The 12,487-nt window shown below is 38.1% G+C and overlaps 1 protein-coding gene across 1 annotated transcript in view; it reads right to left on the bottom strand.

The window, feature by feature from the left end:
- The window catches only part of LOC140164844 (axin-1-like), a 54,330-nt gene extending 42,725 nt beyond the window's left edge, over window positions 1-11,605 (bottom strand). The window contains 2 exon segments of the mRNA XM_072188221.1: window positions 1,507-2,587; window positions 11,288-11,605. Of these exon segments, the coding sequence (XP_072044322.1) occupies window positions 1,507-2,426 (920 nt within the window). The 5' untranslated portion in view covers window positions 2,427-2,587; window positions 11,288-11,605.
- Between the last annotated feature and the right edge of the window lie 882 nt (window positions 11,606-12,487).

Genomic DNA, 12,487 nt, shown 5'->3' with positions numbered 1-12,487 from the left:
TCATCAGAGAACTTAGGCTTACCAAAGCCTGAACCATACCGATTAGTTGGTGTGACCATCACTTCATCGGGTTTAACTGCGAGAAGCCTACTAGCAAGAGCTTGTTTCTCCTGTGGTGGCACCTTATCACTGAAGAGAGCCAGTGGGATCATTTCTTGGGAGATGTACCACAGATGTCGTTTCATGGCTTTTAGGGCACTTGCAGCAACATCAGCATTGACATCAGAATACTTAAGCAGACTCTTGTATAAGCAGAGATCGTTCTAGGGAGCATCAACTGCAACGCTGCATGTCATCCACCAGGAGCTGTAGATTACAGTTGCGAAGATGACAAACTCGCGTAACTTGGGCAGCTGATGTTTTGTTGTTACAGTGCCTTGTGGGAGAAGTTGAATGTGATCTTGCACCAAGGAGATCTTGATGCTGTACAACAGCTTGGACATCCATCTTGCTTTGTGTAAAGCACCTGGCTGTTTGAAAGTGATGGATTGCTTACAACCGAGGAAGAACAAACACAATTCAGCAAACTCACGATAGTCATCTCGAGTTGGGTCCACTTTAGATCTGAGGATACTTTCAGTATCTGCTTTCCACTGCTCAATCAACACTTGGTTTGCTTCACTGAAGTCTGCTAGATCCAATGGTGCTAGAGGCTCAGCATCACTATCATGTGGCAGCAAGTTATAGTTTGTGCGGAATCTTGAAAAGACAGTGATATCAGGTGACCTGGACGTTTCTATCTGGAGATCATTGAAGACTTGGGTGAGAATCACCTCTCCGATGTGGTGTCTGCACCCTGACCACAGAAGAGGTTTCCGAAGTCTCTGTTGTATTGAAACACAAGCTGCACCCTGGGGAATTCCAGCTTCTAAAATTAGAAACCAAATAAATTTCAAGGAAACTGGGATTTTCCTATGTTAAAAAGCAACATACTTGGAAATTCCAGCTTATAATCAAGTAAATTTGGCTATAATAGTGATAAATATCAAAAAAATGCACATGGCAGCTATTATTTCAACTGCCAATTAAAGGTCTTTAAATAGCTGCCTTATAAATGATTGTGTTATGTTGATTATACAGTTCATTTTAAGTACCATAGGAAGTTCAATTGAAGGCAGCCATTGTTGTATACTGTACAACAGAATGTATAAATCAATAGCTGCCTTATTAGTTTATAACGTTTCCTACTAGGTGCCTCACGGCAAACTTTGAGCTCGCGGTGGACCCATTTCCCGACCTCCGTTTGAATTTAAATTTGGACCACTTATTTAACTTGACAAGTGGCACACTTTAATCATATGAGCAAAAAATAACATTGACATGAGGGGTGTTTGATGCACCCTAATCTCGCTATATACTTAACATCCAGATTCCATCTAAAAAAGCGTTTTGCATCTTCTGCATAGTTGCGCACTGAAAACTTCTCTAATTGGAATATGCAACTACATGTATTGAAAAAAATGGTAAGCAATACGATAAAATAAAAAGGTGTAAAAATATACCCACCCTTCCTGCTCTCCTCTGGTAAATCCTGAGCGGTAACATGATGTTGCCATTAACATTTCGCTAGTAAGAGGCACTGGTTTTTTAAAAGAGTCCACTAATTCATCGCGAGGAATGTCTGTTAGTTCCGCATCCTCCGGAAGCGTGGGTAAAAATCCCGGTAGCCGTGTATTCCCTGAGCTGGAGCTACCTTCGCTGCTTTTAGGACTAATACCTCCATTGTTGATGTATTGCACGTATAAATCCGATTTCAAGAACAGAGGGTACGTTGATTCCCGTATGCTCTCCTCCACTTCTCCTTGCGCTAAATCAAACAAGGTGTGATCAAAAGATCCCTTTCGGACATTCTCCTCTATTAGCGTTCTGTTTACAGACGATATTTTCACTGCCTGCTGGCCGCCAATTTTAACAAATCTTCTAAAAATAACTTTAGCTAATTCGGTTCTTTTGGGATCGTCTGACGATTTCTTTTTGAACCCTTCTGTGGCGAGCCAAAATAGAAGCGGGTCCTCGGCACTTTCCTGATTTAAAAACTCCTGAAATAACCTAATTCCATCATCGTCCGCTAACAACGCATGTAAACTTTCTGTCCATCTTGTGTAAGGGGGCGTAACTGATGCCGAGCCCTCCGGTTCAAATCCAAGAGGGGCGTCGTCATCTGTCATCGCCAGTAGTTTTTTATTAGGGTCTAAAGTACTTGGATATAAATTTGACCTGCGTGGTGTTGCGGCAGGCGACTTTTCGTTGCGGACGGTCCCGCCACCGCTACTACTATCCCCGCTTTTGCTGCACTGACTACCTCTCCCGTCATTCGATAGGTTATCGTTTTCCTCCCCAGGCACCGGCGGTCGCTGGCTGGTGGGCAGGTTCTCTGTGAAGTTTCCGCCTGAGTCGGATAGGTATCGAAATACCTCTAGACTCATGGCTGTGTGCAAAGCGTGCTCTCCACTCCTCAAGCACCATTTAGCAGCCCGCTTGAGTTACCAGACTCTCCACAACGAGGACATCAACAATCATCCAATTCTGGCTCAGGTAGTGCATATTTTCCACTTCTTGCATAGATCCAAATGTACACAGTATTCTCCTGCAAGAATAACAAGGCAACAAAAAACTTTTGAGTTAATAAATAATAGCATGCAAATAGATAGGCTATTGTACACAACACTGTATAGTTTCACATACATAAACCTGTGTAATATATTACATAATCACAGAGGTATTTGGGTACACAGTTTATTGGCACAGGGGCCACAGTTGGTCAAAAGGCCTGTATGTGATATATTGCACTGGCATGAAGTGGGCATATCACAATCATGAGATATGTTTTCTTGTGTGCTAGTGGAGAGATAACACAGCTTAGTGGCAGCTCCTAATACCCTGTAACAGCCTAGCAACACCTTCTTCAAGACACTCACATCAGAACGCTGGCACCAGGCAAGGGCAATTGCAGCGAAGAATACGACCCTTATCAAACGTCCGATCGTCATAAAGAAACAAAAAACCTAATGAAGATATTGTCCTTTATAGGATCATCTGTAGTATTTGCTAAGTAGATGCAAGGAGTATTGAAGTATGTGTCTTGCAAATACTCTTATCACACATCCAAGTGCATACTTCAACATTGATACCGCTGCCCACAAAAAAATTAAACGGACCTACACGAAAGATGGTTTTCCTCTTTTCTTTCTGAACTGAAATATGTTGTAGCATGTATGCAAATAATTTTTATCAAATTTTGCAACTGCCAGCAAAATTTTACATAGGCCCCCTAGGCCCCTACATATGTGTACCGGTATGCAATTCTGCTTTACATTTACAACAATCATGAAATTATGCCAATTTATGTACATGTAGGCCTATGTAGACTTCCTTTTCGGTGCAGTAAAATGTCTCCGCTTAAATTTCATTACAAATCCCCCACCTCCATTTGTTTGAAGGGTGTTGATTCAAAATTAAACCAAAAACATTTACACACAAGTCACATGTAGTGGTTCACAAAGTCTAGAATACTCTAATGTAGCTGTGAAAAAAGAATTTCCACAAAACTTTTCAGTAATTTTAACAGACTATGTTTAACACATTAACCTGGCCAATTGTAATTTGATGGTTCAAGTGACTACACAGATCAGTTGTGTATTGATACTATCAATTTGTTGAATGGTCCACTGAACCAGAGAGAATGGTTTCCTCCTGAATAATGGCAAAAAAAAACACCACCCACGTCCTGAACTTGGGGATTAGTAATTTACCGGTCCCACTGTTATACAATGATACATGTGATCAAACTATGTAGTTTGCAAAATTTCCACCATGGATGTTCATTAGGGACAAAATAAATCTCCCGATTTAGATCAAAAGGGGAAATTAAAACAAATTCATAAAATTTATAATTGCAATATGTGTAAATATATGCACAAAAAATGCATATCTTTCGCCCTGCTACGGTGTACGGAAGAGTTCACATCTATGCGAGAAAATTAACAAGTGCAAGGTTTACATGAATTCTCAATGTTCAAATAAAAAAATTTAATATAAATAAATATTTCAAAAGATAAAATGTAGCCTACATGTAGGCCATGTATTTCAGTTCATGTATTAATTTTTTACTTGTCAACACAAACTCTTAATTTCCGCAAGTATTTTTTCCATTATTAATTTCAAATTTAATTGAGCCCTAAAATTTTAATTAGTCCTTCATCTGTAATTTGCAGCAAAACTACTTCAGCCTTGATATCAATTAATTTAATTGCACTCTTTTACTCAAATTCAGACAGCAGTTGCAAAAATGTTCAAATCTAGCTTCAAAACCTTGCGTGCACAGAAGCAGCAGACAAGTTGACGACAGTTTTCGGTAGGCGAACGCAACGCTTCAATTCCTAGCCATTCACTAACTTGTACAGCTTGTCTTCTTGATTGCTGACTATCATACCTTTTGTGGGTGAATCATGCTTGAACTACATGGTGTCACTGTCTCAATGGAAAAAAATCACCAATTTTAAATATTTTGCTTCTCGACAAATTTGAGATCTGCATAGTATATTGATGATATTATACATTGGTAATTTAGAAAAGCTCTAAAAACAGCCATGTATGTAGACTGCATTTCTTTCTTAAATTTTAATTGCATGTTTGTTGGGACTAAAATTGTTTTTCTCTCTTTAATATGGTTACTTGATGATACAGGAATTTGAGTATGATGATATCAGCACAAAAGGGGTTAATCAGATATCTTTCGGACAAAATGGGTCAAATAAACGGCTCCCCAAAAAAGCAACTCTTCAATTGCGAGGTGTCACACTCTGTTGGCCAACTGTAGCTAAAGGTTTGTAGGGGTGGGTTCAAATTTTGGACTAGTTTTCTTTTTGATGCCTGCCTTCTCCTTTGTGTCCCCCTGGCTGCTCTCCGCTCCATCACAACTCAGATTGGCGGGGGTTAGGGGGTTACCGTCACCTTCAGATTGATATCAATTGTATCATATTTTCCCGAATAAATCATTTTTGAACAAATTGAGTAACTGAAGTCCAAAATTACTGAAAGAAGGTATGCATCAAAACTATTTTCAGAAGAAAAGCAAAAACAAGCAAACAAACAAAAAACAACATCGTAAATGACAAAAACAAAAACTAAAAGGAAAATCTACAAGTTCGTGTTTTAATGACGACCATACACATTTATGAACTTCAGTGCTGAATCGCAAATGAACTGTGCCAAAAAAAGAGACAAATTAAATTACAATTTACATTCCAAAATGTCAATTTTAATTCTACCCATCTTTGGGTGCTAAAATTTTCCATCAGATGGGTTTCAGCAACATTTGTTACATTATGTGGCCAGCATTACAAAGTGACAAAATCAAATTAGGTTGATGTCAATTTTAATTTACAGCGTCTTTTGGTGGTTACGATTTTCAATTGGTAGTGTAAAATTTGGCACTGATTGTAATTGCATCTAAACTAATGCTATTAAAGCATGCATACATAAATGATGGACAGGTCTATGGAATAGTGGAGAAATCAACGACTGAAGTCTATCGGGCTTCCGAATACTTATATTAAATTTATTTTATTTCGGGGGCTACATTTGCAAAGAATCGGCCAAGAAATTTAATTGGAAAATGCATGTTGTATACATAGACAGGGCTCAAAATCCATGGGGCCAAATGTCACAAAATGCTCTGGAAAAAATGTCAAGGCTGAAAATAAAGGCAAAAAGTACACATGAGGGCCATTTTCCATTGAATCTGTCCATAAATAGACATTGTTATTTTGAGGTGGAGCCCTGGTTGTATTTAAAATCTCTCTGAATTTTACATCAAACAGTTGCTGTTGAAAAAACAAACGGACAAAATAAATACAAAGTAGGACCTTGCAGACTGCAGAGCATGTGCACAAAATAAAAAATCTACAAGAAATTATAAAATGACCGACCAACAACATAGGCCTACATTTTGTAGCCCTACAGTGGCAATCTTTCCCCCACAAAACCACTTGACGAACAATTTGATCAGCACATCGTGATAAGTTATCAGAACACACGATTTGTAAAGAAGCAAAAGAACAGACGGGCACTAGCTGCCAGTAAAAGGGTCAATCATGATGAGTTCTTCTTCAAAGAAGAAAAAAGGATGACTGAAAATAGCTCAAGGGTTTCCTGGAGCATCTTGAATCACTATAACCAAAATGCAAAAAGCACCAGCGGGATCGAATGAACTTTTTACGAATCTCTGAACCAGCTACAACACATTCCTGTGTATGTCCCAACAGGCATGGTCAGGAAAAAGAACAACATGGCTGCTGCATGACGCTCGACAATGTTATGTGTCTTGCGAAGTTTCTGTAAGTTGCATACAATTTACACTTCTCCGAGGGGACAGGTTTCCTTTTAATTTTGAATAAAAAGTCTATGGGGCAATTTACGAGTTGCATAGATTGATAGCATCACAACTCGGGTGCGAGAGAGGATGCGGAAAATACGATCCCGGTGGTTGCGTTAATACGATTAGATCATCTACAGCGTGGGGAAATCCACCGCACACCATCGCTGACAATGACCCCTGAGAATGGCACAGTTGTTATGACAGCTGATGCTCAAGGAAGAGGCACAGGAAATTAACTGTTAATTTGGCATTTTGGAATTAGCAAACGAACAAGTTTTTCTGGACGTATACATTTGAGATAGCAAGAAACTCCTGGCAAATCGCTAATCAATGGCTGCAAATTTTGCATCGTTAGAAACCATCAATTTCTCTCCATCAGGGAAGATTAATTTATCTTCTCTAGTACTAGTAGTCTAAAAAACACTACAGTAATGTGTCCACATACACTTATAAAAATGGTCAATTTGGAATGACTGGGTAAGAGATTTAGCATCCAGGCTACCAGTCAAATTTAAGCTTCATGTCATCCACACATACAAGTAGGCTATACAAGCACTAGTAAGAATCACACCTGAAAAACTTCACAAATTGCCCGTTTCTTCTGATCATGGTAAATACGATGATGATTGCCGGGATTTGCAACTTGTTATCATCGCCAACTCTCGGCAATTATTCTAATGGACTACTACATTGTAGCAATGATGAGAACAATCTACAGATGAACATAGACTTGCATAGACGACATAGCCTTTTAAAAATCACACATGTGAGAGAGGAAAAGAGATGAGAACCGGTAATTGATGAGAATGGAACCTGAATGAGAAATTTGCAGACCTGTGCATGCGTGTAATCGTGGAAGCTAGGGGTATCCTCAGAATACAACATCCTCAAGAGGCCTTGCCCACACAGCCCTTGAACCTGCATTATGATCAATATGCAAATGAGGTCACATAGAGGGGAATGAAATGGAGAGTCTATAAACTACACTTGAGCTCACTCATCTTGAGAGGATTAAGTCTTCTACCAAGTAAACCCACTTATGCTCAGCTGGAAGCCTTTCATTTACCAGTTGGCAATCATTCTGTTGAATGGTGTTTTACCATACCAGAATTTAACACAAATTTTGCAGAAATCTAAACCCTAGTTATCATAATATCAAGCACTGAAACATAGGCCTGCTAAGATTTAAAAAAAAGCTTTGTCTCACAGCTCACGAGCGGTTTGAAAACAAATGCGAAATGCGATTTTTTTTTATTCCCCACTTGGTATTTTTATGGTATTTTGACACAAAAAATGAGGAAAAAAACAAAATCTGCATTTTTTTTTTCAAATCACACAATTTTACAAATGCGCGTGCCAGTTTTGAGACAACTTTGTTTTTTGGCTTAAGAATACAGCAAAAAACCACAAACATACACCATAAAAAATTGAAAAAACATTCCCCAAAATGTCAAAACGTGCATGCGACTTGCGAGCCAAAATATGTGATTTGCGCCACAAAATGCAATTCCGTATTCTTAGCAGCCCTACTTAAATTATAACACAGCAATTCTTTTCTGACTTTTCGTTAAAAAGTCGGGAAGGGTGAGGGGTACCATTTTCATCAAGATTAACTTCCAAATATCTTTCAAAATAATGTTTCATAAGGCCTTCATGATTCATGAAACTACTTGAGATATTAAAATTGTAATCTCACAATATTCCCTAGGTCATCAGACACTCATCAAACTGATCCAATGCAAAACACTGCCATACTACTGCAACCTTGAGATTCGATCATCAATTTCAAATTTGCACTGAAAAAAATTTAACATCACTTCAATGCGGTTCTTCATTTGTATATCGTTCCTACGCACCACAAATCTCCTGTCATCATTTAGCCCCAGACAGCATCTCAAAAATCAATGGTCGGAGGAGAATATCTATTGAGCTAAAGTGGGGTCTTTGACCATGTTACCTTTTTTCCATGCCTCAGGCAGGCACTAGTAGTAGTACTAATGCTTAACACACTTTCATAAAAATGTGTACCTCATTTAATTTCAATTTCAAATCATAATTGGCGGTGCGGGCGTTGCATTTTCCTCCATATAAAGTGAAGTGCACATTGCCTTTAATAAATAATGTTAGAATGCCATAAAATAAGTAATATGTCGCATACAAATGTAAAATTTGACTGCTTGCTTGCAATTTTCTACAAAATGTGGACAGGGTTCATCGTTGGACCAAGTACGTACTGCATGTAACTGTAAGGTCTACATGTCCTTCTTAAAATACAGAGTGCTTTTAAATTGATTCATCCATGTTATTTTCTAAAATTATGTTGAAACATTTTCGCAACACAGGACAGAGAAATCCACTGATCCAAATTTTATGTTCTTAAATTTCCAATGACCTCATCTGCACCCGTCGTCATCATCATCATCAGTCGTAGAATTTAATTGATTTTCATTTCCAGCAACTTGACGGCAACACAAACATCACTTAATTGAATTTTGCACGTTCTTAAGGACGGATTACCATGGTTTAAGTAATTTACCCAAAGCTCCGAGGTTAGGCAAGAAGCGTATTAACTGTGCACTGTACAGGCTCTCGCAAAAAGTGTGCACTTTAAAATTTTGGGGAAAAATTAACATAAATAAATTTACTTTCCAGATTTATCTAGGGTCATTTAACATTGAAATTCAAAATTTATTGACAGTTTGACACTGAACAACATTTTATTTCATATTTTAATTGTTTTCACTTGACATTAAAAAAATTGTTATTTGATGGGTAGAGCCATATATACATACAGTAGTCAGGATTACAAATTTTTACATTATTATCATTTGAACAATTTTGAGTACGGTACATACTAATTTAAAACATTAATACTAATAGCGGTCCCATTTGTTGAAGCTCTGCTCTGCCCATGTGATTAATCGCATCATTACTTCACAAATTACAAAATAAAAAGCATATGATAATCTAACGAGTCACATTTAAAGCGTACAACAAATATCTTTAAAAGCTTCAACATGAAAAAATGTATTAAAAATTTCAAAATGATTCACCCACAACCACATGGATCACTAGTTATCCAAATCCAGCTCTGCATTTTGTGTAGGCCTACAAATTGTGTGAACGTGGCTGCAAATCTAGATTGGGTGGGACAGACATTTGGCAAAAATTGGTAAGTTTGTTCTCTCGCTGAATACTTAACAAACTGAGATTTACACTTGAAGTGATTTCAAACTTGCCTATCCATCAAAACTCTGGTGCACCACAAAAATAGGAATCACAGCAAATGGCCACCCCCACAATTGACATGCAACAAAAATCCTGAAAAGCCTAGCTTTGCAATTTTATTGTAACCCTACATATGTTGTCATTGTCATACTGATGCACATTTCATGATTTCATTCATGTGAAATGTGAAGATCGATCTAGAACATGCCCCCCTGCAAATGATGCAATATACCAATAATGCAGTTGTTAATTAAAAGCTGTGAAGTCATCAGTTTTAGTTTTGTTTTTAAATTAATTATCATGTAATTATCATTATTGACTTATATATTTTGTCAAAGAAAAAATGAGATATGGTTGGGCAATAGCTATCTATATGGCAGGAAGTTTGCTCCCATGATGACTTAGTGACATGGTGAGAAGAGGAAAGGGTCAAGGGTGCAGGTGGTGGTGTTCATAAACATGATATTAAAATGTGTTGCTGATGCATATTTTAAAATGAGTATCACATATCACTATGGTATGATATGGATTATATCACCTTCAAAATTTAACTTTTTTTAAATTGCAAAAATTGTAAGCCATTTAAAACAAAATGGTGTATTGACCTCTGACATACATTGTAGAATGATTGCAACTGCATGTTGTTTCAACTTTTAAATTTTGCAGTCCACCTGAGAAGAATTTTAGTATTTTCATCTCGGCTGTCCACAGCATAAATCGGACAATATCATTATCAAACAACCGCATCTGCAACCAGTGGTGTAGCGTGGGTCATCATATGGGGGGCACTAACCACGATTGGGAGCACCAGGTCTGATCGGGGCACAAGCCATTTTCCTATGGGATTTTCTTAATTTTCTGATTGATTGGGGCACACGCCCTATGTGCCCCATTATGATGTAGCCCTAGGCCTAGGAATATAATGGTAATCTTTTTTGAAGCATAAAGTAAGTTGGGGATGAGGCTATGGTTCACAAAGTGCCCCTTAGCCATCATGCATGATAATATAAATCCATAATCAAACGTAGGCCTTAAAAGGCCACTTTTAAATCATGTATTTTTATTTAGGAAATTATTTAATTTATTGAACTGCATGCCAACTTTCAATTTATTCATTTAATAAGTCAAAACAAAAACATGTTTGGAAATAAAAAACACCAAACTAAATCAACACAATGAACACCTTACAAGTTCATGTTGTTGTACACTTTTGTAGCACAAATTTAACAAATATCCAAAAGGATGGCTGGAATTTCACCAATAAAAGAAAAATTCGCCTCAACAGTTCAAATGACTCTTTAAATCTAAAATCATGAAATACCATTCAACAAAGCTGACCGATGACCGAGCTTAGCGGCTTCTATTTCGAATGTTCCTCCATCATGTCGACGGCCTCGATTCTCTGTGAAAAAAGGATTATTCCAAACAGCGACACAGTATTGGTATTAATGAATTCCAACTCCAGTTAACAAACTGGAATGACTGGTATAATTTTTTACAACGAAAACGCAACAACTAAAATATAATCCCTGTATTACCAAGCAAAGGTGTAGCATACACGACTGTGGATAAAGTAAAATGGCCAACACACGTAACCGATTGGCCGACTGACCAGTGGCGTTCACAGACCCCCTGGTATAAATAATCACACACACGACTGGTAGTGGTAGAGAAACTTACACAATTATTTAAAATACTTCTTGGTATAAATCCACACATTCGAAGCACAAAAAATCCCCAAAAATAGAGTATGATCCACTGGTAAAGAATCACTGGTATATCACTTTGTTGTTTGCGTGACTAGTATAGAGCTTACTTCACAACACAGACGCTGGAATCATCAATGCAAGAACTAAAACTCCAAAGCGATCAACTCGCCAAACCATCTAGCACATGTACACTGTGGAACTGCGGTACGTCGACTGAGTGTGCTAATGCATGTGCATGTGTTAACAGCCCGTAATAATAATGGTGTCTCCCTATATCTCAACCATCAACAAAGCCACGCTATGGGCGCTTGAAATCTTACAGCAGTATACACTAACGGAGGAAATATGCTTCCTGCGAGTACATTATATATTTATGAAACATACCTGAGACTTAAAACACGGAGAAAATCGTCAAAAAGTAGCAAAATTTTGGTGAACGTTGTGCTTACCTTCAAAGTAGGCAAACCGTGGTCTCTTCAAAATGCATGGAAGTTTTCTGTGTTTCAAAGTGCAACACATCAAAGCAATTGCCCGCCGCCCGATGGCTCCCAAAGGGCAGTGACGTCACCTCAAAGGACGTGCCGCTCCAATCAATGCCCACCTTATTGGACCACGTTTATTAGTTAAATAGGGGATATCAGAGAAGAAATCGTCTCCGGAGGGACTTTTAGGATAAAACGAGTATTTAGATGAAAACAAACGATCGTCCGCATTCACCGCCAGTATTACAATAAAATAATGTAAAGGTGCTTAAATGCTAGCGGTAAATTCTTCCATATATCGCGATATCTTCGCACAATTTATGAATAGAATTCTAGTTCTTTTTAACTGATAATATCTCTTCGGCTCTTTGCCTACCCTATTTGCATTAATCCGCCCCTCCGGGTATAAAAAGCATTTTGGTATACATGCCAAGCGAAAAGAGTAGACCGCACGGGAAATCCAGCGGGTCATCTCAGTGTGGTAGATACATGCTGTGTTGAAATAAAGTGAATCATAAAAGAGGTGGACAATAAAAAGAAGTTTGCGGGACATTGGAAATTACAGGGCTATATAATAATCTGCTGTAGAAGAAATGAAAAGCCGCCCTGGTCGACCGACCTCGGTGAATTTCGGCCTAGCTATACCAGCGCACACACAACACAGAAGGAATTGCACGAATGCCAAAATT

Source organism: Amphiura filiformis, chromosome 11 (assembly GCF_039555335.1).
Source record: "Amphiura filiformis chromosome 11, Afil_fr2py, whole genome shotgun sequence".
Lineage (NCBI taxonomy): Eukaryota > Metazoa > Echinodermata > Ophiuroidea > Amphilepidida > Amphiuridae > Amphiura > Amphiura filiformis.
This window is presented reverse-complemented; position numbering and strand designations above follow the sequence as displayed.